Source organism: Hemiscyllium ocellatum, chromosome 2, assembly GCF_020745735.1.
Source record: "Hemiscyllium ocellatum isolate sHemOce1 chromosome 2, sHemOce1.pat.X.cur, whole genome shotgun sequence".
Classification (NCBI taxonomy): Eukaryota; Metazoa; Chordata; class Chondrichthyes; order Orectolobiformes; family Hemiscylliidae; genus Hemiscyllium; species Hemiscyllium ocellatum.
This window is the reverse complement of record NC_083402.1, coordinates 106,697,034-106,723,366: the sequence shown is the minus strand read 5'-3', so window position 1 is coordinate 106,723,366 and position 26,333 is coordinate 106,697,034. Positions and strand designations below refer to the sequence as shown.

General features: G+C 38.5%; 1 protein-coding gene across 2 annotated transcripts in view; it reads left to right on the top strand.

Moving 5' to 3' along the window:
* LOC132824466 (lysine-specific demethylase 4C-like) overlaps window positions 1–26,333 on the top strand; it is a 436,488-nt gene that overhangs the window by 258,069 nt on the left and 152,086 nt on the right. For both annotated transcript variants that reach the window (XM_060839018.1, XM_060839010.1), the window contains 3 exons: window positions 12,494–12,675; window positions 24,147–24,360; window positions 24,445–24,521. In XM_060839018.1, coding sequence (XP_060695001.1) covers window positions 12,494–12,675; window positions 24,147–24,360; window positions 24,445–24,521 — 473 coding nt within the window. The remainder of the gene's footprint in view (window positions 1–12,493; window positions 12,676–24,146; window positions 24,361–24,444; window positions 24,522–26,333) is intronic.

Below are 26,333 nucleotides of genomic sequence, written 5' to 3'. Positions count from 1 at the left end.
ATTTGCTCATTTTATGCAATGGCTAGCTGAACAAGATAGCAATGTAGCATGGATACACTTGAGGTATCTCCCGTGGCTTAGTATTATGTGGTAAGATTACTCTCAAACAAACAATTGAACAAATCAGAAGATTTATTAATTTTAAAATCTGAAGTAATTTAATTTAATATAAAAAAATTAAATAATGTCCCATTATGGTCATCATGAAAAAGTGAGATATTTCATTAATTTGTGAAAGACCTCCAATGTAGCTGTTCCTGCCTGAAATAAATAAAGAACTTAAGCTTTAACTGATAACTTTAAAATGGATGTTAATGCAATGGATAACGGTTATTTTTGAATGATATCAGCCTCTGTTCAACGGAGATGTGTTTGTTTTTGGGGGTGGAAGTGGGGGCAGTATATTAATTTTATTCTTTGTGTTGTTTGAAATTCATCATCCATTACTGATGAAGATAGTGCACTGTTGTGGAGTGGTTGGCGGGAGAGAATGTGAATGATCTTGCCGAAAATTGGGGGAGGGGAAATTAGTGATTCTTGTCTCTTATACATTGAAGCTGGCCTTGACAAATGACATGACTTGAGGTGAATCAGATGATTTTGGTGAGAAATGCCATTTGCGATGATGAGACTTGCATGGAGCAGATGGCTTAAATAACATTAAGACAGTAAATTCAAAAATGAGCTGTATTACTCTTCAAGATGTTAGTATGTACACAGAATTTTGGATTTTCATTTCATTAAGTATTTATAATAAAATTTTATAGCATTGGCAAATGACGAATACACCATTGGGTATAATTATTTGCACCCAGATATTTGGCAACACGACTTCTTGAATTATAATCTCCTTTTACAGAATTGTTACACAATCCAATTTTGAACTTAATTAAACTGAAACAATAAAAATTCATTTCACTTGTTTATAGTACACCAGGGTTTTTAAAATGGGATACTATTTAGCTTTGTGAAAACATGCATAGAATAAAAGGAAAATGACCTTCAATGATACCTTGGATATGAATCTTTTGAAAACCTCAACTCACTTATGTCTGAACATTGTTATTAGTTACTAATAAGCATTTAGATTTGTGAGAGAGGATACGCAATTTCATGTGATCCCCAATTGATCATTGAAAAAACTTACAACAAAATTTTCTTAATTTCTGTTTTATAATCAGTAGAGGGACTTAAGGAGTAGCTATAATCTATGTGGAATTCTCCTGATTTCAGAAGAAATTGGGTCCTTGTTGTTAGGGACCAGGCCAGACCTCTCAAAACATTTCAAGAAGGTAGCCCAGACCCTAACTTTGCTAGTTGTTTTAAGCAAGTATTCAGTGGATATTCAGGAGCGAATTCGCTGGTAAAAAGATTTAGTTTTAAACAAAACACAATTTATTTTACATGATTACTGACTGAAACATAAAGAACAGAAAACAGAATGCCAAATAACCTATCCTATCCGAAAATCCAACAGATTATCCCAACTGAATGATGCTGTTCCAAATTACTTGCAACAATCCCTGTAAACACCCCTTGGCACAAAAGGTAAACTCAAACAAGGTCTTACAGGAGAAACGTCAGAGACAGAGAGGGTTTATTAGCCTTTCTTCTCTCTGTCTCTGTCTCTCTCTCTGTCTCTCTCTCTCTCTCTCTCACACACACACACACACACACACACACACACACACACACACACACACACTCACTCATTCACTCATTCACTCACACACGTGCACACACACTGCTCCATTTAAACAAAACCGAAGATTAGCTGAACTGCGAGAACTGGCCACACCCCTTTCATTATACAAGCGTTTTTTAAAGTTGAAAGCCTTCTGCCTGAGGCGGTATCTGTTAGCAGTAAACAAGTTGGCTCTAAATTCCATCCAATCTCAGACTTTTCAGAACCTGTGTTGTTTACAACCTCTCTGAGAAAAACCAAGGACTACATACCTTTTTAAAGGAACAACCTCATCACACTGTATGAAAGCAGTGTTATTAAAATATTCTGTCATGAAATGAGAGCATCAAATGTCTTGGAGCTTCTGTTAAGGTTCAATATTTTCTCAAATAAATTTACAAAACAAAATTTGAATGACTTAGGGTGTCAGTTTAGAATACATTGAACCTTTAGCAAGTCTTTCAATGTACACATACCAGCGGACTGGAGAAAAACCTATCACTTTCATAGAAGGGATGGGTATGTTTTAGGTCACTTTTGACCAGCCGGTCCAATATTGGTTTTGACTGAGCAACTAAAGGCCATGGTAAAGGATAAGATTTATATTTATTCAGAAGGCCATGGATTAATAAGTACAGACAACACAAATGTCAGGGAGACCATTTGTGTCAGACAAGTTATTTAAACAAGTTTAATTCTGGATAAAATGACACAATGGTAATTGTGGGATTAGCAATAATAGAGATATAAGGTATGCTTTTGTATGAATATGTTAGATGGAAAGTTATGACGTTTGTATGTACTGTGCATACAAATCCAAATCCATGTTCAGGTCTGATGAATTGAGGGTGCCTTGTGATAACTTGGCAACTGAGTTCTGGTATAGAGTCAGTGAGTATTAACTCTTAAAAATTTTACAATGTTGTTGAAAAAGCAGATATGTAAAGCAAAGAGGTCTTATGAAAAAGACTGTTAGCTAACATAAAAGAAATCCCAGAGACTTCTATAAACATATCCAGAGCAAAAGTATAGGCAAGGGATGGGTAGAGCTGATTAGGACCTAAAAGCAGATATATACTTAGAAGCGTGACTGAGATGTGAAACAAATACTTGGCATTTATCTTTACCGACAAGATAGATGTTTCCCAGGCCATGGTGACAGAGGAGGAAATGTAGTCACTAGAAAACTGTTTCTATCTGAAGTTGATAAGGCACCAGGACAGATGCATGCAAGGATATTACAGGAAGTTAGAGTGGACATTGCAGATGCTAGCAATCTTCTGTGGACTTTTTTAGATTAGACTTACAGTGTGGAAACAGGCCCTTCGGCCCAACAAGTCCACTCCGACCCGCCGAAGCGAAACCCACCCATACTCCTACATTTACCCCTTTACCTAACACTACGGGCAATTTAGCATGGCCAATTCACCTGACCCGCACATCTTTGGACTGTGGGAGGAAACCGGAGCACCCGGAGGAAACCCACGCTGACACAGGGAGAACGTGCAAACTCCACACAGTCAGTCGCCTGAGTCGGGAATTGAACCCGGGTCTCTGGCGCTGAGGCAGCAGTGCTAATTGCAAATATTATGCCTATGTTGAGAAACAGGTTATAATGATCAGACCCGCAAAGGGAAGATCATGTCTAGCTAACTTGCTGGTGAGATATAATGAGGAGAATGTTGTTACTGCAATGCACATAGGCTTCCAAAAGGCTCAGAACAGACTTGCAATGAAAGTGATATTTCATAGAATAAAAGATACGGTTACAATGTGGGTCAAAATTGGCTCCTTAAAAAATTGTTTACAGGATGTGGTCATCACTGAACATTTGTTGCCCATCCCTAAATGCCTAGAGGATAGTTAAGAGTCAACCACATTGCTGTGGTCTGAAGTTACATATAGAGAAAGTGAGGACTGCAGATCAGAGTCAAGTGTATGGTGCTAGAAAAGCACAGCAGATCAGACAGCATCCAAGGAGCAGGAGAATTGACATTTTGGGCATACACCCTTCATCAGGAATGAGTCTTGTGGGCTGGGGGGGCTGAGAGGTAAATAGGAGGAGGGGGTGGGATTGGGGGAAAGGTTGCTGAAAACGCGGTAGGTAGATGAAGGTGAGGGAGAAGGTGATACGTCGGGGGGGGGGGGTGGTGGAGCAGATACATAGGAAAGGTGATGGACAGGTCAGGAGTGCAGTGCCAAGTTGGAGGCTTGGAACTGAGATAATGCGGGGGGAGGGGAAATGAGGAAACTGTTGAAATCCACATCATTCTGTGTGGTTGTAGGGCTCCAAGACGGAATATGAGACGTACTTCCTCCAGACATCGGATGCTAATGTTTGGGTGGTGGAGGAGGCCCAGGACCTGCATATCCTTGACTGAGTGGGAGGGGGAGTTAAAATTTCAGCCCCGGGGTGGTTGGGTTGGTGGGTGCGAGTGTCCCAGAGATGTTCTCTGAAACGATCCTCGAGAAGGTGTCATGTCTCCCTGATGAGAGGGAGGAGACCACATTGGTTGCAACAGATACTGTAGATGACATTGGTAGAGGTACAGGTAAATTTCTGACGAATGTGGAAGGATACTTTGGGGCCTTGGACCATGTTGAGGGATGTGGTGTGTGTCAGGTTTTGCACTTCCTGAAGTGGCAGGGGAAGGTGCTAGGAGTGGGGCATGGTCTGGTGGGGAGGCATGGACCTGACGAGGGAGTCACAGAGGGAGTGGTCTCTCTGGAACGCTGATAGGGATGGGGAGGGAGGTATATCTCTGGTGGTGGGGTCCGTTTGGAGGTGGTGCAGGATGATGCGATGTATGTGGAGATTGGTGGGGTGGAAGGTGAGAACTGGGGGAGTTCTGTCCTTGATGCATTGGGAGGGGTGGAGTTCAAGGGCGATGGTGCGTGAAGTGGAGGAGATGCATTAGAGGGCATTGTCAACCATGTGGGAAGGGAAATTGTGATCTTGGAAGAAGGAGGCCATCTGAGATTTTCTATGGTGGAATTGATTATCTTGGGAACATTGATCCGCCAAAATGAGGGTCTTCAGCATGGACATCTAGTCCCTGTGAACATTGTTCTGCCAATACGAAGGCCTCCAGCACTCCGTTTCTTCCTCTCATGCCATTCTCTCTCCCCCCCCCCCCCACCCCCACATTTCCGGCCTATCACCTTCTCCCTCACCTTCATCTACCTATTGCTTTCTCAGCTACCTTTCCCCCCAACCCCTACGCCTCCATTATCTCTCAGCCCCCCAGCCCATAAGCCTCATTCCTGATGAAGGGCTTGTGCCCAAAACATCAGTTCTCCTGCTCCTCTGATGCTGCCTGACCTGCTATGCTTTTCTTGCACCACACTCTTGACTCTGAAGTCCCATGTAGGCAACCAGAAGAGGTTTGAGGATTAGAAGCAGCATAGTGGTTAATGGTTATTTTTTTGGGCTGAAGGAAATTTTGTTATGGAATCCCCCAGGCACTGGTATTGGGATTCTTGTGTTTCCTGTTAAATATAAATAATTTACATCTCAGTATGCTGAGATTTCAATTTCAAAGTTTGTGGATAACACAAAATTTGGAAGCTTTGTAAATCAAGGTGGACAGCGTACAACTTCAAAATTCATTGACGTTGGTGGAGTGAACATAGAGGTGGCCAATGAGGTTCAATGATGATGCAGTTTGGTAAAAGAATATGGAGAGACAGGTCCTGTATTAAAAATGTGCAAGAGTAGCAAATGCAAATATGCAAGTCATTAAAGGTTATAGCGAGATCAGTTAATAAAGTATACAGTATTCAGGGCTTTATAATTATGGCATTAAGAATGAGAGCAGGGGTTTCTGATGAACTTATATAAGACACTAGTTAGACCTCAACTTGAGTATTATGCACAGTTCTGGTGCTACACTGTCATAAATATGTGAATGTATTGGAGAGACCGCGAAGAAGTTTGAGTATGGTTCCACGGATGAGGCGCTTCAAGTATGAGGATAAATTGGAGAGGGTGGAATTATTTTCCTTGGAGTAGCAAAGATCAAGAGGGGTTTTGACAGGAGTTTCAAAATTCCTGAGAGGTCTGGACAGAGAGTAGACAGGGAGAAAATGTTTCCATTTAAATGAATTAAGAACCAAAGAACACAGTTTTGTAGTGGTTTGCAAAAGATGCAAAGCACAATGAGGCAAATTCATCATAATGAATATTTAGAGTATAAAACACTCTTTTTTGAAATGTGTTGGATTGAGGTTCAACTGAGGCTTTCAAGTCAGCATTGTTTCTATTTAAACAATCCCAACATGGGCACCAATTTAAGACTGAGATGGTGATGAATTTCTTTTGAGTGTTGACAATCTTTGGAACTTCCTGTCACAGAAAACTGTGGGAGCAGAATCCTTGTGTACAGTTAAGGCTGTGATTGATAGATTTCTGATCAGTAGAGGATCAGGAATTATAGGGAAAGAGCAGGAAGATATGAGTATCAGATCAGGCATGATCCTGTTGAGTAAAGGAGCAGGCTTGAGGAACCAAACAGCTTTCTTCTCTTTCTATTTCTTATGGTCTTGTAGTTTTAATGTGCAGTATTATGGGAAATAGGCAGGAAAGTGGCACAGAGTTAGAACACTCAGAGAGCAAGTGCAAAGACATTGTGTTGAATGGCCTCATTCTGCATTGTAAAGTTTTGATGATTCTTTAAGCTCTGTATTACAATACAACTCTGTTTATTTGAATATGTTACAAGTAAGAACTTGTTAAAGAATGTAATAAAATTTAAATGCAACCCTTGCAAGGGATAGATAGTCATTAGCACTGTCAATCATGTTAATGGCTGTTTAGAAAGGCTGCATTTGTGGCTGCCACAACCTCAGGGCTCACACAGCCTATGCAGTTGCCATGTCAATGACATTATTGTCTTTGTGTAAACATGCTCTCAGTTTGAATGGACACCTGTTTAGAATTGTCAATTCAGAATCTTGAAATATCTGTGATATTGAGAAATTTACACCTTTGTATATTTTTGGTGAATATAGTGCTATATAAATTTCATTTCAAATATTTTCTAATATCTGGTACATACAATTATTGAGTTACTGTCCTTTTATCTTGGCATATAACATTAATACCATGTTAAGTGTCACAAGGATATATACTCACCAGCCTATGTTTCCCTCAAAATATACTTGTTGCTATTCAGGTCTCATTGGAAAAGATTAAGAGCATGTGCAAAGAACATAATTCATCGTTATGATTTCATCATCCATATATTTTCGTGTCACTGCCCTGCATACAGTGACCAATGAGGTAACTTCTGTGTGGTTACTATGCAAATATCATATTCTGCTGAGGCCAACCAGTCGTAGTTTTAGCATAATTATCTTGACACAATGATACTCCAAGCTTTAATTCTCTGGAAACCAATCTTCTCAACCTTTCAGAAGCCAAAATGTAATCAGGAAGCTCGATGCAGTCAAACAGATAAGCCTACATGAATGAGACCACAAGAGTAGGAGCAGAAGTAAGTCATTCAGCTCACCGAGTGTTTCATCATTCATTGAAATCAAAACTGATTGGCTATTCCTCAAATCCACTTTTCCGCCTTTTCCCCATGACCCTTGATTCCCTAACTGGTTAAAAATCAATCTCAGGCTTGAATACACTTTACCATCACAGTGTGGTAAAGAATTCCCCAGATTCACTACCTGTAGAGAATAGATTTGTCCTCATTTCTGACCGCAATAACTTGGCAACACAAAGGAGGGAATGGTAAGCTATGAAAAATTAGGCGAGTGAAAGATAAGATTTTGTTTAGAAATTTCACTTTGAACTTTTTAAATGTTAGCACCAATAATGCTATTGTTAAATATTGCATTTAACAAGAGCATTCTTGGCAGAATATGTTGGTCAGCTGACTGCCCATGCATCTCACAGTTTAAAATGTCTGTAATTTCAACCATAAACTGACTGTTTCACTTGATTATACAAAGGAACAAGTGTGATCAATAATTTTAACCATAGGTAAAACAGAAAGTAGTGGAAGTTCTTAGCAGATCATACAGGATCTGTGGAGAGAAAAAGAGTTATGTTTGGTTCACAGATCTTTCATCAGTTCTGGGAGAGATGGGCAGTGGGATGATTTTTTTTGATTTCTGTCTTCTACAGTTAATTGAATAAAAAGTTGCCTGCTATTGCTGAGTCGGTATTCATTAATTTAACTGATGCTCATTTTCAACTTTTTGAACTCCACAAGAAGTGTCTTTTTTTATAAGGCAGGTACCTCTGATATTGCATTTTAATAGCTCGTTCTTTACTTCATTTTAACAAAATGTTACATTTGCAATAAAGCTCATCAAAGCTATCAAAGATGAAGCAATGTTTGCATACTCATGTTAGTATTCCTGATATGTTATTTTAGGTTTCTGGTTCTGTATCATCTTAATGTGCTGTGTTTGTTATACTTTTCAAATAATTCCAACGTAACTTGCAAAAATCAGAAGTGGGTAAGATTTAATCCCAGCTTAGAAAATTATGGTATCAAGGTTTGGTAATCAGTTATATAAAGGAGCTCAAACTGATACCTGCTACCAGTGGTAAGTTAATAAGGTAGCTCCATTCCAATTGATTTTCCCAATACCTGTAGCTGTGTAGCTTAAGGTGAGAATGGTTTTGATTCCTGGTTAAACAATGGGATCTTTATCGTACATGTGGAAAATAATGTCAGAACAAATTAGTTAGGCCAAACTGTGTGTTTTGGTACTGTATGCCCCTCATTATTCTCAATTTCTCTCTTTAGGTAGTGTGATGACTGTGGAGCCTACAGTTGTAACAGAGGATGACTCTTGTGTTTAACTTTTCTAATTGCACCAGTGAACAGCATGCCTTGGGCTTGAAACATAACTGTTTAACAATTTAAGCAGAATGACTTCATCTTGGGAATTGGGTTATTTATTGAATACATAATGTTAATTTCTTATTGAAATGATCTGCATAACGTGTCTATTGCAGTGTGTAGAAGAGGTACTTTTGCAGGAGAAAGTGTGATTACTACCCTCTTGTTCTTTGAGTTGACCTGCTTTTACCTGCCACATCTTAGTAATGTCTATATCATTAGCACTGGCGTTCTCAGGATATAAGAACAGTGCAAACTTCATGTATGTCACTTCCGAGGTTCTCAGCGAGGGTTCTGATGTTTCAGATCTCCAATTTAATTTCAGTCATCAGGGAGATGTTTTTGTGTGTGTTGTTTTAATGTGGGGTGGCTGTTGCGCGCCAAGTACCACTCAGTTCCGTTGAAGCAAGGTCTTTGTCTACTAGCAGGAATAGCCAAGACAGTTGAAAACCAGGCTCTGCTGCATGGGTGGGAGCTATCATACATTGGTCTTGCTGTTTTCCAGTGCTACCTGCTATATTGTTCCCAAAACTGCACTGCTTTCATTTGTGCTGCTGGTATCATTGTTTCTTGTTATTCTTCTGCTATGTTCTTGTGGCCTATGTGCTGTTTTTGTCACATAAAGCACATTTCACTCTTTTTCCAGCTGATACCGTCCGCTAGGCTTCCCAACCCTTTAGCTGAACCCCAACTCAGACAGTATAGCACAGTCATCAGTGCATACACTTCAGCTCCACAGGTGAAAGAGGAAGTCTCTTAAGCGTGTCCATAAGCTGTCTTGGGTCTCAAAGGGAGATGAGCTGATTTTCCTTGGTGATTTCAATACCTGATTTGGGAAGGACACAAACCTCTGGAAGGCTCGATTGCCAAAGAAGGCATAGAGAATGCAAACATTAACAGAATCCTGCTCTTGACAATATACCTAGAGCATGCCCTGATCATAATCCACATGCTCTTTCATTAGAAGGATAAATGAAAGATCTCATAGTAACACTCTCACTCCAGACATTGTCATCTACTTGACTGTTATTGTCCCAGCGAAGCACACCTAAACTGCTCTACAATCTTTGTCAGTCTGGTCCAAAAATAGAAATTTGCATAGAAAGTTGAAGTCATGGACTTGAGGATAATGTAAAGGAAGACCTACTCAGTCAACAACTCTCAGCCAGCCTCGTGATGCCCAATGAGCAGGGACTACAGAATGTCTAAGTACATAGTCTAATCTGAAATCCATCATAAGCAGCCCTTATGAGGAGACTGTGCCAGAAAACATCAAAGTTGGTTTGACATCAATGACCAGGAGACTCAGGAATTACTAAGTTTCAAACGTAAGCTGTTCCTGAACTGGAAGAACCACCAGAAGTTGAAGTTTCAAGCAGAGCTCCCAGACAGATGGTAGGCGGAAAGAATACAGAAAATCCAGTGACACTCTATCTGAATAGATTCCTTAGCATAATCAAGACCATTTCCAGCCTCGGTACATAAGGACCAACCCCACTGAGAGCTGAGAATGGATTGGCACTCATCGAGGGCACAGAGGCAGTCAAGTTTCTCTGGATGAATGGATGCCAGACATATTTGATTTAAACTCCTTTTAGTAGCAAAAGGAACAAATGAAACTTGAAAGGGTTCAGAAAAGATTTTCAAGGATGTTGTCACGATTGGAGGAATTTGAGCTATAGGGAGAGGCTGAACTGTTTTCTCTAGAGAGTCGCAGGCTGAGGGATGACCTTATAGAGGTTTACAAAATTATGAGGGGCATGGGTAGCATAAATAGACAAAGTCTTTTCCCTGGGGTCGGAGAGTCCAGTACTAGAGAACATAAGTTTAGGGTGGGAGGGGAAAGATATAAATGAGACCTAAGGGGCAACTTTTTCACACAGAGGGTGGCACATGTATGGAATGAGCTGCCAGAGGAAGTGCGAGAGGTTGGTACAATTAGAACATTTAAGAGGCATTTGGATGGGTATATTAATAGGATAGGATATGGTACGGGTGCTGGCAGGTGGGACTAGATTGGGTTGGGATATCTGGTCGGTATGGAGGGGTTGGACCAAAGGATCTGTTTCCATGCTGTACATCTCTATGACTCTAAGTCAGGCAACTTCAAAGACACCATTGCATTGATCTCAAGGGTTTGCATATTCAATTCTGAAATGGAGTCACATTATAAATGGCTATCTCAATTCCAAATCCCGTAATCAATTTAGCTCAGCAGATAACACAACTATGGAGGGAACTGATAATTTTAACAATTTAATTTTCAGTAAACAGATATAAATAGATTAGAGAAATTTTTGATTTTTTTACTTTGTAAATCTATCAATCATTTTATGATCAAGATTTTAAGGGAGTTTTAATTGGAGTGTTTGATTGAAAGTTTTATATGCTTCTAGGAGGAGCATTTCTGTTCAAGGGTTTTGGTGAATGAGGATTTATTTACTTCAAGCGCAAATTAAGGGCATCTCAATTATTGTAGGATTGATGGATTCTGTCTTTGATGGATACTGGCTGAGTGTTAGCAAGGGTGCTCCGAAATATGAAGGAGCATGAATACATGGAGGTGTAGGTGGTTGGAATGATGATAAACTCAAGAGGACTTGACGGTCACCCACACCGAACTAGTTTGATGTCCAATAAATTGAAGATCTGAACTACAGCACTTGCTACCATCTCCTCACCCTGTCTCTCACATCCTTGTGCAATATTTAAACAGCATATTCTTGAAAAAAATAAACACGGTGGCACAGTGGTTATCACTGCTGCCTCACAGCACCAGAGACCTGGGTTCAATTCCCGACTCAGGCGACTGACTGTGTGGAGTTTGCACGTTCTCCCTGTGTCTGTGTGGGTTTCCTCCGGGTGCTCCGGTTTCCTCCCACAGTCCAAAGATGTGTGGGTCAGGTGAATTGGCCATGCTAAATTGCCCGTAGTGTTAGGTGTAGGGGTATGGGTGGGTTGCGCTTCGGCAGGTCGGTGTGGACTTGTTGGGCCAAAGGGCCTGTTTCCACACTGTAAGTAATCTAATCTAATAAAGTTTGTTGTGCATAAGTAGAAATCTAATTTCCCACAGATAACATTGAAGCAAAGGGAAAAATGGTGGATATGGATAGTTGAACTGAATGCAAAGCAATTGTTAGAGATATAAGTCTGAGAAAGTAAATGAAATGTAAATAATGGGTAAAAGGTTCAATTTAATATTGTAAATGTATATAATATATTTGCCTGCAAGAAATGCTTTTTGAACTCAACTATGTATTTAATTTAGTTCTAAACCTAGCATGATAGTGGTGCCTTAAATAAACATTTTTTTTAACATTAGTAGCATTTAAAACTGTGTACAGCATGGATCAGTCAAGTGACACCTCAGAGTATGAACTAGAGGTAAATGTTTTGAAGATACAACACATATGCAAGCTGAAACTAATTTATTAGTTTTAGCTTTTTTGCACAGAAGATGATGACTGGTTCTCAGAAATGTGGCTACAGTTACTCTACATTTGGTGAGAGCTTGGTAGTCTCTTGATATTATGTTGCTATGTATATTGACCAGAATGTATTATGCTTAACCTGTTTGAAAAAAACTGCAAAATGCTTTCCTATTGTTGTATTTTTTATCATCATTCTACTTTAGTAATTAATTCTGAGTTATTGTATTGCTGCGACTTTGAAGTTCAAGCCTCATTTTATATACAAGAATAGCCATGTGGAATTAAGTTTATTTGAATGTGACTCTACAAAGAAATAGAAACTTTATCTTCTACTTAAATGATAAGTTAAGATAGTACCATAGAATCTAATATTGCTGCAATTTTTCAACAGAGTAATTTTCCCTATCTAGAATGTGCATTGTGTTGTTAGGAGAATAAATGCTAATATTTCAATATAATTGATTCTTTTGGAAAGCAAAAAGTGAAAATAAAATGATTTTATGTTTTTTTAGAATTGGTTGATTCCACATCCAATGAAGAAGAGGTCAGTGAAACTCAGCCTTGGGCCAAACCTCTTGTACAACTCTGGCAGAATAAACCACATAATTTTCAAGCAGAGAAAGAATATAATGAAGAAGTCTCGAAAATGGAACCATATTGTGCCATTTGCTCACTTTTTTTTCCTTATTACCAGGTAAAATGCTGTTTCTTTTGAAAAATTAGTTGATCGATGATGAATCTGAAAATGTTACACAATTCATATTTTCTTTTTCCTTATTGTGATTATGGATCTTTAGTTTTAAGTCTCAAGTTACATTTAGGAGCCATATGTATTGGAACAGCTATTAAATCTACTAGGAATGACATTTGGAGGGTGATCAGAATGTGGAATGAAGGAGGCAACACAGGCACATTTAAAAGGAAGCTAGGTGCTCACACAAAAGAAAGAAATGGAAGGATCATTGGATTTGAAGAAGAGGGTAGGATGAGACTTTATTATAGAACTTAAATACTGAAAATGACATCTTTGGCAGAGTTGCCTGTTTCTGTGCTTGTAGGTACTATGTTAAACTATGCTGTAAATTGTAGATGCAGGCTGTCTTACCATATTTAATGAGCTCAAATCAGTGCGTGTTTAAAGATGATAGAGGAAAGAAGCAACTGTATGAGCAAACTGCGGTCTACCTGTATTATTTAAAGACAGAGTCATTTAACAAAAAGATACTGGTCTTAATTAGGGGATACTTTAAAACTTGAAGAATTGCTTATAAGTTACTGTCAACATTTCGGGCTAATCATTTTAGTCAGCCATACTTTGTACTTCAAAAACACATGAGTCACAGTCTGGCAGAATATTTCTGACCTGAAGAAGGGTTGAACCTGAAATGTAAATTTGTTTAGAGGTACTGATTGATCAGTATTTGCACTGTTTATTTTGAGTATGCAGTGAGCTAGCCAGATGCAAAAAGTTAAGAATCAATCAGATAGATTTTTGAACCGATTGACATTAATTTGCTGCTACATCATGTAGAGCATCGAGGTTTGCTAGAAAGAAAGTTCCAGTAGATTGTATGTATGTGCATTCCTGTAGTGTAACCAGTAAGGTTGGTGAACTTCAGGCATAGGTTACTGCGTGAGATTTCTGACGTGGTTGCACATGTATCAAACAAGACCAAGAATAGATTCGTCTTATTCCTCCTTACTATTCTGAAATGGTAGAGAAGGAAACAGAGGAGTGTGTATGTGGAAGCATTTATTAAGAATGATGTAGTTATTTTAAATAGAAAGGATACATTGAAATGATTCAATGACTGAATCTTTTTGATTTGAGTAAAGGAATAGGATGCAACCTAATATTTGTTGTACTTCTACTTTAAGTTAATCACCAGAAAGAAGATGATAGATGAGCAAATTTTCAAAGTACGTGATAAGAGTAGTTTTGTATTATTAAGTAATTTTGTTTACTCTTCTAGACTGGGAAAGAAATAGTGCTAAGGGTATGGAGGAGAAGAATTTCTTAGGTACAAAGGGGAATCTTCTTGATCAATGTATCCCTGGTCAAAAAGGAAGTAAGTTTTGTTATGTGTAGCTCTGGGAAATGATGTAAGGCATCTGTATAAGAGTGAGCACACCTAATTCAGTTATGGGAAGAAGCCAGAAAATATCAGTTGGAGAAGCTAGTATCTCTCATTAAAGTAAGCAAAAAGTACAGGTAGATTAGAAAGACAATTGGAGGGTTGAGCAGTAATAGAGAGCATTTAGCATAGAAGTAGTTTAAATTTAAACACGCCATCTTAGTTGAAAGGCAAAAAAAAAGTACCTAAAGCTGAAATACTTTGGATAGTAAAGAAAATGAAAAATGAAGTAAAGCCAAGAAACGTATTTACAACAAATGTCAATACCAAGCTTCATTTAAATAACAAAATCATTGGGAATTTAGGAGGGAATTAGCAAAAGTTAACACAGGAAGCAAGGAAAATTTACAAAATAAGTTTAGACTTAAACTGAACGTGAAACATTTTTGAACATAAACAATGTCAGTAGTTTGCCAGAGACAGGCTGTGGCTACTCAGAACCAATATTTCGTAGAATCCTTGTAGTGTAATAAGAGGCCTTTCGGCCTATTAAGACTTCACCAACTCTCTGAAGCACACTCCACTGGGGGGGAGGCTGGTGTTTGAGGCGTGGAATCAAAAACATAATCAAAATTGCCACAGGCATGTCCTAATCACGGATGGCTACTTTTCAACATAACAGCTCAATTGAAATGGTAGCATGTTATCCAAAGACCATGAGAGCAGCCAGCAGGTTTGGATGGAGCAGAAATGACCTTGTATCCTATTTCACTTGGCAATTTTGAGAATTTCATATGTTGGATATGAAACCTTGTCTTCAATTAACAAGCCTAAGACAATAACTTCTGCAAATAGAACTTGTACACATCCTTTTATTTCAAGAAGTTGCTTTTTTGCAGAAAGATATGATGAATATAGGATACAGTTTTGAACATTGTCTGAGAACTCTCTGAGTCTTTCAAGAAGAAAATAATGTCCAGTGCCAATGCAAGTTAAACTCTAAAGGATAATCCCAATTATTCACTATTGTTGATGATCTAAGGCGCTAACAAAGCAACAATGGTCTCTGGTTAGAAGCTTGCACCTCAAGTATGTGCTTGGATTTTAAACTGTGTATTGCTTTGCAATACTTCGCAATGGGCACAATCCCATTTTAGGTATATGTGTGTTTGTGTTTGAGGGACATAATTTCACTGAGGCCAAATGCTTCCTGTTGTATATTTTTTAGTTATCTCATGGCTAACATGTAATAAACATGCTCTTTCTTTTGCCTTAGCAAATCTTGTAATTGGCTTGTTACGACTAGAATAGAAATTAGTTGAGTACATTTTAGTTGGAGGGAACTGCAGCTTTATGCTAAAAAGGATGTAAGTCCTTTGTGTGGAGCTCAGAACTAATCCTACTACCCAGTTCTTTCTCCATGAACGAGTATCATAGGCTGCTTCACATAGTAAGTGTGCTATTTTCTTGAGATTCAAGAATCTGCACTGCAGTCACTCTCTATAGTAAGCATCCCATTCTCCAGTAATCTTCTTTTATTACTATTTATTCTTCTATATTAATGCCCTGTAATTCATATAAGATACTGCTAATACCTTTGTGATAATTTAGCATTGAACATTCTTCCTCACCAGCATCTTTAGGTAGAGGAACTATGACCACAAATTGTTGCACAAGATGCTGAGTTGTCACTTGGACTTCATCTTGTTCTTCTCATTACACATTTTTGTGCCACAGATGAGTGGAATCTTGTAATGTTATTGATGCAGTGATTTCAATGGAGCAGCTGGAACCTCATGAACATTAGGCTGCATATTCCAATAGACAATAGACAATAAACAATAAGTGCAGAAGTAGGCCATTCAGCCGTTCGAGCCTGCAGCGCCATTCAATATGATCATGGCTGATCATTCCTAATCAGTAACCGCTTCCTGCCTTATCTCCATAACCCTTGATTCTACTATCTTTGAGAGCTCTATCCAACTCTTTCTTAAATGAATCCAGAGACTGGGCCTCCACTGCCCTCTGGGGCAGAGCATTCCACACAGCCACCACTCTCTGGGTGAAGAAGTTTCTCCTCATCTCTGTCCTAAATGGTCTACCCCGTATTTTTAAGCTACAAGTAATTAAAGGACTATATAATACAATTAGTGAGGGATTAGATTACATACATTGTGGAAACAGGCCCTTCGGCCCAACAAGTCCACACTGACCTGCCAAAGCGCAACCCACCCATACCCCGACACTTATCCCTTCATCTAACACTACGGGCAATTTAGCATGGCCAATTCACCTAAACTGCACATCTTTGGACTGTGGGAGGAAACTGGAGCACCCGGAGGAAACCCACGCAGACACGGGGAGAATGTGCAAACTCCACACAGTCAGTCGCCTGAGGCAGGAATTGAACCCAGGTCTCTGGCGCTGTGAGGCAGCAGTGCTAACCACTGTGCCACCCGGATGTTTTTTTTATTCCATCTCCTTAAACATTGAAAGAGAGGACGAGAAAGAACCATTGAACAGATGGGAAGGAAATATAATAAATTGCAGTAAAGTTAAAAAATAGAAGGTGAAATGAAAAGAAAATAGATTAAGAGAAACAAGTAATACATTTGTGAAAAAACAGAAGAGAACACAGTTTGTCATTAAGTTTTTTTTAGATTAGACTTAGATTAGACTTACAGTGTGGAAACAGGCCCTTCGGCCCAACAAGTCCACACCGACCCGCCGAAGCGAAACCCACCCATACCCCTACATTACCCCTTACCTAACACTACGGGCAATTTAGCATGGCCAATTCACCTGACCCGCACATCTTTGGACTGTGGGAGGAAACCAGAGCACCCGGAGGAAACCCACGCAGACACGGGGAGAACGTGCAAACTCCACACAGTCAGTCGCCTGAGTCGGGAATTGAACCCGGGTCTTCAGGCGCTGTGAGGCAGCAGTGCTAACCACTGTGCCACAAATTGCTGGTGAAATTCAGCAGGTCTGGAAACATCTGTGGGTAGAAGCCAGAGTTAATGTTTCAAGTCCCATTCTGATGATGAGTCACTGGACTCGAAACTTGAACTCTGCTTTCTCCCCACGGATGCTGTCAGACCTGCTGAGTTCACCAATAGTTTCTGTTCTTGTTTTAGTTCTCCAGCATCTGCAGTACTTGGTTTTATTTATCATGTTTGTGTATGAATTGTGGCTTTGCCATTTGAAACATTAATGATTGTATGTCAAGATAGGCATGCAGTATGCTCAAGCGTTCTTCACATAGAACTAAATGACCTTGCCCACCGTGATCAGGAACCATGAATGAAATATCCATTGAGCAGATTTTTAAAATTACTTTGTAGACATGCAAGAATTTCTGTGGGATATCAAATTTAAGACCATTTCAATGGCCTTTTAAGATCCTGGTAATTGCATGACATAATGAAAGTGGAGCTGTTGATACATAACAATCAATCTCTATCACTTAGTTTATAGCATTTTATGGATAATTGTCATACATAGACTCTATTTTACAGTCAAAATGCTGCATTTCCTTTTCATTTATTATTAGTGGCGCATGCTGTTGAGACATCACTATTTCCTGGAAATTGGATGTCCATAGTATTTTGCTTGTCATAGTCAAAAGCTCCTCAGAATTTTAAAACTTAAAAGTAAATTTCCTCTTTCCTTTCAGTACTAAAATACAAATAATTTTAAATTTCTCTAATTAAATGTTATAATCAGAAATTAAATTCACAAATTTTACTGAGTCTATTCTTACACTATTTGGAGATGCCAGTGTTGGACTGGGGTGTACAAAGTTAAAAATCATGCAACACCAGATTATAGCCCTACAGGTTTAATTGGAAGCACACTAGCTTTCGGAGCAAAGCTCCTTCATCAGGTGATAGTGGAGGGCTCGATCGTAACACAGAATTTATAGCAAAATTCACAGTGTGATGTAACTGAAATTATACATTGAAAAATTGATTGTCTGTTAAGCCTTTCATCTGTCAGAATACAATGATAGTTTCACTTCTTTCATGTGTAAATCACAAAACCTTTTTTTAAAGTTGCATTCTCGGGTTGGCTGTTAACAATGGCGATAGCTAGACAATATATTGACGGTGTTAGCCCCCTGTGTTCTCTGTCTATGACCTGATGTTTAGATTGATTCTAATCTAAAAAGTGAGATAACAGAATTTTACATAAATTCATGCAGTTTTTGAGCTCAGAGTACAATGTAACTCTGCAAGTACAAATTCACCCCACAAAATATATTTGTGCATGTAGGTCTTTGTGTGTGTGTGTGTGTCTGTCTGTCTGTCTGGAGTGGGGGTTGTGAGTGTGAGAAAGGATGTGTGTGTGTAGTGAGTGCAGAGTGTCTTAAATCTGTGAGGGGGTGCATGTGGGAGTGTGGGAGTGTGTATGTCCATAAGGGTGTGTGTGGGTGTCTGTGTGCGCGTCTGTGTGTACCTGTAACCGTGTGTATATGAGAGTGTGTCTGTGTGTGTGTGTAGGAATGTCTGTGTGTGTGTAGTGCAATGGTGATCACCTGTAATGTGTAACATGAACCCAAGGTCCTGGTTGAGGCCCCCCTTGCGGGAGGGCCTCAAAGGCTACGACAACGGCTATGACAACAGATGAATGGGCACCGCACAACAATCAACAGACAGGAGGATTCCCTCCCAGTTGGGGAACACTTCAGTGGTCCAGGACAGTCAACCTCAGACCTTCGGGTGACCATCCTCCAAGGTGGACTTTGGGACAGGCAGCAGAGGAAAGTGACGGAGCAGAGGCTGATAGCTAAATTCGGTACCCCTAGGGAGGGCCTCAACCGGGACCTTGGGTTCATATCACATTACAGGTGATCACCATTGCACTACACACACACACACACACACACACACACACACACACACACACAGACACAGGTACACACAGACGCGCGCACACACCCTTTTAGACACACACATTCCAACACTCACACATGCACCCCTTCACAGACTTATGACACTCTGTGTGTGCGCGCGCGCGCACACACACACTCTCTCTCTCTCTCTCTCTCTCTCTCTCTCTCTCTGTCTCTCTCTGTCTCTCTCTCTCTCTCTCTCTCTCTCTCTCTCTCTCTCACAACCCCCACCCCAGCCACACACAGACAGACAAAAATCCACATGAACACATACATTTTGTGGGGTGAATTTGTACTTGCAGAGTTACATTGTACTTTGCTCAAAAACTGCATGCATTCATGTGGAACTCTGAGCTCAAAAACTGCATGAATTTATATAAAACTCTGTTATCTCACTTTTTAGATTAGAATCAATCTAAACATCATGGCATAGACAGAGAACACAGGAGGCTAGCACCTTTAACACATTGTCTAGCTATCACCATTGTTAACAGCCAACCCGAGAGTGCAACTTTTAAAAAAAAAAGTGTTTTGTGATTTACACATGAAAGAAGTGAAACTATCACTGTATTCTAACAGATGAAAGGCTTAACAGACAATCAGTTTTTCAATGCATAATTTCAGTTACATCACACTGTAAATTTTTGCTATAAATTCTGTGTTACGATCGAGCCCTCCACTATCACCTGATAAAGGAGCATCACTCCGAAAGCTAGTGTGCTTCCAATTAAACCTGTTGGACTATAACCTGGTGTTGTGTGATTTTTAACTTTATTCTTCCACTGTGTACTTTAAATCCTTCCCAAACTGAGGCACCCAAAACTGCACATGGTAACTTATCTAAGCAATAATCAACAATTTACATAAATTTATCATGATATTTTTACTATATTTTAAAAAAAAACTGATTTTATAATCCTGCAATTTTGAGGTTTTTGTATGACTTTTCTTTCTCCTTTTTGATAAATTATGCATTTCAGCCCCTAGGTGTCTCTGTTCACCCATGCCATTTGGTGGTATTTCATTGTGGTAAAATCATTTACTACATATGCACAAAATGTATTGCCTCACACTACTCCACAGTAACTTGCATCTACCACCTGCCTACTCAGTGTGCTAACCACCTATGTGTCATCTTGAACAAGCCTCTTCACTGTATTCTACATCTTCTAATTTTAGTTTCAGCTGCTCTCTTCAAGACCTAAGCCGCCTCTTATGGAAAACTAAGTGAACTTAGTGTAGATGCCTAGCATACATCATTTCTAACCATTTACCTAATCCTAGTAATGCCTATTGAGACTCATAACTCTTGGTTTCCTATCTTCACACTGTAAATATTTTAACTTGTTCAGTCATGTCTTTAAAACAATGCTTCCTCAATTGGTAAAACACATTTACTTCTGGAAAGTCCTTGCTAGCTCCCTTAACTAATGTAGACATTGCAAGATATTAATTTAAATCTGAAATTATGGATTCTGAGAGTAAGCCCAAAAATAATAGTCGACTCAAAAGTTTTCTATATTTAGATCCGTCTAAGATCACCTTTTTGGGTTGTGTGATATCAGTTATTTCTGTAATATTTATGATGATTTTATTTCTGTAGAAGCTTACTCCAAATTTCACACCTGGAAGTGTGAAGATTGTATTCCCATAACTCCAACTGGACAGTCGTTTCTTTTGCACTTGTACTTTAATCTTTGTCCAGATAGCTCAACAAATACTTCTAGAAATGAGGCCAAAAAGAATGTTAAACTCTTCTTTTTCTTCAGTGGGTAAATGCATAGAACAGTCACAATTTTCAGATTCAATTTTTCATTTGACATGCAACATACTACAAAATAAAGAAAACATCACAGTAACCCATACGTAAATTGTTTGATTGAACAAGCACACCAAGCAGATTTTATTTATGCACCAGCTTTTCTAACCTTTGGATTATTACTGTTTCAGAAACCCACGTTTGTGGTCTCTTTGTTTATTCTTCTCTCTCCTATGCAGATATAAGTAATTAAAGGTCTATATAATACAATTAGTGAGGGATTAGATTACCTACATTGTGGAAACAGGCCCTTCGGCCCAACAAGTCCACACCGACCCGCCGAAACGCAACCCACCCATACCCCGACACTTAACCCTTCATCTAACACCACGGGCAATTTAGCATGGCCAATTCACCTAAATTGCACATCTTTGGATTGTGGGAGGAAACCGGAGCACCCAGAGGAAACCCGCGCAGACACGGGGAGGATGTGCAAACTCCACATAGTCAGTCGCCTGAGGCGGGAATTGAACCCGGGTCTCTGGCGCTGTGAGGCAGCAGTGCTAACCACTGTGCCACCCGAATGTTTTTTGATTGTCTAGACAAAACAGTGCGTTACCTTTTGTATAAATTGGAAATACTCAGTAGGTCTGGCAGCATCTGTGGAGAAAGAAGCAAAGTAATGTTTTATATCAATATTTCATCAGAACTGTGAAAAGTTTGGAATGCGTTAGACTTAAAGCAGTAGGGAGGGTTAGAAAAAGATCAATAGGTAAAGGCTGTAATAAGATGGTAGACAGGAGAGATTCAGTGACAAAACAGTTATCTGTGTAGAGTTGAAGGGAGTGGTAAGGAGCAAGAAAAGAAACAAAAAAAATGTCTTATGTGCGAATGGCATGAATGATTAACAGCTGTCATCCAAAACTAAAAACAAAGAAAAGGGCACAAAACCAGCACAGCAATTGCAGTCTGAAAATGGCTGATCGAGTCTAGAAATAAATAAATCACCTATTATTTAGATAATATGGAAATTTACTTATTTTATTGCATAAAAATGTATTCTTGTCAAAATATAGACAAAACAATCCCAAACATGATTCTTGATTTATCCTTTTATTCTTAATGTCTCCCCTCTCCTGTGTCTCACTGTTATTCAACAAATGCACTGTAACAGCTCTTCTCCAGTCCCAATACACAATTTGGTTTGTTGTGATCTTTGTTTCTTCTATTACTTTCTCAACAATAAACTGTCTGCCATCAGAACCCAGTGACCTGTCAGCCTTGAATTCTGTTTTTAATCCAGGAAGATTTTCTTTATTTGACCAATTGTTTCCTGTCTTCCGTTAGCATAACTATTTTTTCCTTTTGTCTTAAAAATGGCACAAAATATTTATTTTATACCTCAGTTGTAGGTTTGGCATTTGCAGTTGGACTCATTCCTTCATTCTTGCGTGATCCTAACTGGTCTCCACTTAACTTAGTCATGAATTCCCTTACATGCATCTTTTTATATTTAAATATCTTTCATATTTCTTTTTAGCCTTTTAATCCTCAGTTTACATTGAGAAGTTCTCTGCACTGCTATTCACCAGACATCTAACTTGAACAGTAAATAAGATTAACCCTTGGTGCCAGTTTTTTGAAGAATCAAATCAAGTTTTATTCAAAGCAAATAATTATTTGTCAGAGAAAAACAACCTCTTGTCCAACTCTACTTTTAGCCTGAACTCTTGTTATATCTAAATGTCTATACTGTGCTCGCTTCTCGCAGGTTTACTCTGTAAAAATAGTAAAACCTTCTACTAAATATTGAAGTTTTGTATCAGTAACTAAATGTCAGACTGGCTTTCTTGTCTAATGCTTGATTTCACATCCAGTAAAGATGAACAGATTGAAAGTTTCCTACCTGAAACAGCCCTATATAGTTTGTGTTTGAATGATTGAATACATCATGCCTTTGGCATCCAGTGTGGATCTGTCCAATTAATCTGTGCTCTTTCTTCATTCTCCAAATTAATTTTGTTCAAATATTAATTCTATTCCTTTTTAATGTTTCTATCAAATCTTCTTTCTCCACCCTTTCAGGCAGTGCATTCCATAGCATAACGATTTGATGTATAAGAACAGATTCCTCAGGCTGCTCTGATTCTTTTTCCAAACACCTTATATCTGCAACTTCCATTACTGGCCTTGTTTTAAGACAGATGCAAAATTTTTTATTCCTCTGCCCGGAAGAGTATTTCATTTTGTCCCTATCCTTTCTTTTCCATGCTTTTGCTATTTCTGTTTACAAAAGACATTGGGGTCTTTTCTAATGTTATTTTCTAATCAATTCTTATGCATTCTGTTTGTTCATTGCTCGTTTTTTTATGTTTCTCTGTGTTTTCTATCTGTAGCTTGGTGTTCTAATGTATTATAAACCATATAATTCTCATTAGCCTTTTTTCTGTCTCTTTTCAACCTCTTATATTTTTAGTAAATCACAGAGCTCTAATTCTGGATGCCCTACAACCTTGTCATAAGAGTATTTTGTTATGTATCTGACCATCTCCCCTTTGGAGTCTTCCTGTTGTTCCATTACTACTTTGCATGCAGAGTTTTGATTCAGAACCACCTGGCTCAGATCCTTTTTTAGGTCACTGAGGTTAACGCTCTTCTCATTAGATGCTTGATTATACCTTTTCCTTTTGTTCATAAATGTTCTAAATCTAATAATACTATGTTTGATTTTCTGCAAATACTTCATCACTGAAACATACTGTACACTATTTTGTTCCCCAGAACGGGATCTAGCCTTCCTTCACTTTAAGCTTTAAAAAAAAAGCAGTCACAGCAGTTCTATTATAAACATTTGAGGAATTCTTTTCCCTTCCTTTGCCAATTATTTGGTTGCTAGTACACACTATATTGGAGAAGTAAAGTCACCTCATTATCTCTGTTATGTAATTCTTGCAACTTTCTGTAATTTATCTGAAAATTTTCTCTCTTCTAACAATTTGGTGGCCTATTATATATTCTCATTAAACAGGAGATTCTCCACTTTTGCACAATTCTAACTAAATAGGCTTGCTTTGACCATGCAGCTGCAACAGTGCTATAATGTTGATGTGTCACTAGAATTTCTAGTGCTGTAGGTAATGGCCTAAAGCACAAGACTGATCTTCATTTGACATTACTTAGCAGTATCATTGTGAAACAACGGAATAGCTGCTGTGGTAAATGGAAATACAACATTGCACTGATACAGCTCTTTAAAGTTGGGGCTCAACATGTTATAGAGCTGTACTCTGCTGTTGAATGTATTATGTTTGCTGCTGACCTTGGTTGCCCTCTGTTAATTTCTTTTGCCATGATGATTGCAATATTTTGTTACATTTCTAAAGGAAGAAAAACAATAGATAACTAATTGTACAACATATATTTTTCACATATAGCCTGATCATCTCGTGGAAAGCAAATCTGAAATCAAAACTGATACAACTGAGTTGTCACCATCCAAGCAACATAAAACTAAACCGCTTATTCCAGAAATGTGCTTTTCATACAGTGAAGAAAATAATGATCTCTATCCTACCAATTCATTTATTGAAGAGGATGGAACTAGTTTGTTGATATCCTGTGCAAAATGCTGTCTACAAGTTCATGCAAGTAAGTTTTACTTCCTTGGTGCTCACTTGTATTGTTGACTTTTGGTTTGGAATAATAGTTGTGTCACTCTTGTTTGATCTGTAGGTTGTTATGGTGTTCCTCTTCATGAAATCCATGATGGTTGGACCTGTTCTCGTTGTATGATTGGTGCTTGGACTGCAGTAAGTATTTGTAATGATGCATTCAATCATTTTCCCTTCAGCTGAAGACAGGAATTACAGAAAGTATAAACAACCCCTGGAGTGCTTTTAGTAGGTTTCAAATCTATCTAATTAGTTTTCAAGGCAGATTGGTTAGGATTCTCAACTTACAAGCAAAATCTTCTCAAGAAAGAAAATGTTACTTTTAAAATACAAATGATCAGTTTTGTGCACATTCTTCAGAAAGTTTGAATAAGAAGTACAGAGAGACCTCTCTGTTGTCTACCTTTCTCCTGAAATTACACTCATTTGCTCAGAATCCAATTTTTTTAGCTAGCTGTTAATTACCTATCTGCTAAGTGTTACATCAGTCCTTAAATGGAAACAAAAATCAAGTACCAATCTGCTTTTAAGTTCTGGTGGATGCTGAAAATCATTTTTCATTGAAACGTTAGTACACTTTGAGTGCTCCTTGGGAATGGTCTCAGGAATCTGCTGATGAGTGATTTGTGCTTGCTGTGTGTAATAACAGAAGGAGACTTTCCTAATGTGACTGAACATAATCCCTACCCTTCTGAAATGATATTAATTAATTAAACTTCAATCTTTAATTAAATGGTTGAAATTTTGTTGATAAGATATTGATTGCCATATAGGTAATGGAAGAAGAAGTAATTGACCCCTTGCTTATTCCTGTAATACTGAGAGTTAAGGTGGTTTTACAGGGATGTATGTGATACAGAAAAAGGGAAGGTCGTGTTTTGTGGCTGCCAGAGTCTTAAAAAGTAGCATAATTCTCAGCCTCCCATTAGTTTATTAATTCTCTCCAGGTGTTCACAGAAGATGACTTGTGTTGAAAATGTGGTGCATGTGTTATGATCCCAGTTTATGACTCAACCGGACCAAAATCTGGCTTGATGGACTTTTTTTTTCGTTTTTATCAAAGTAGTTTTTCACCAAAACACAAACTTGCAATGTTGCACATCCGAGCTTGCCATATTCAGAATTTTACTACATGAAAGAAAATGAAGATAAAATGCAATTTACATATAACATGCTGAAAGATTTTAAAACACAAAAAATAAAAATATAATCCCATTAGTCTCAACAGCATCCCATTACAATACTCAAATATCAGAGAGAATGCCCTTCTCCATCTCATAGTAGGGTTTGATTTTTCTGTGGTTTCAATTTCCAGTTGTGAAAATATGATTAATTCATATAATTGAGCTTAAATTTTCTTAGCTTAAAATAACATCTCCAGTCACTTAGCCAAATATTTCTGGTCTGGAACTTTTAAACTAAATTCCTTACACTGGGGTAACATATTTATAATAATGATAAACAATCGTCTCCCTTTTATGCCTTTGCACATACAGATTCAACAAAGAACTCTGCAGAACTGCCCAAGCTGAACTAAACTGCAACTTTTGTTTTCAAATTAGTGTTTCCCCTAAGTCCGCCCCCATGCCCCTGACCTAAAAAATGCCAGAATCTTCTATCTGAAAGCTTAATACATCACTGTTCACTTGATTCACTCGTAAACTCTCCCAATGTAAATAAATTCCTGGTAGCATCCAATACTATCTCCCTCAAACTTTTTAAAAAAAGACATTACCATTGGTGCAGGAATGTTTAAAAATTACCAATTAAGCTCCAGCAGATATACAAAAAAAGTATATGCCACCAGCTCAAATTCAAGTGGTGGAGGCAGTGAGTCTTGAAGTCAATGGATGGAATGTCAATCAAGTGGGCTGCTTTGTCCTGGTGTTCTCAACCTTCTTGAATGCAGATGGATATTCACTAATTCAGACAAGTAGTGGAAGATGTTCC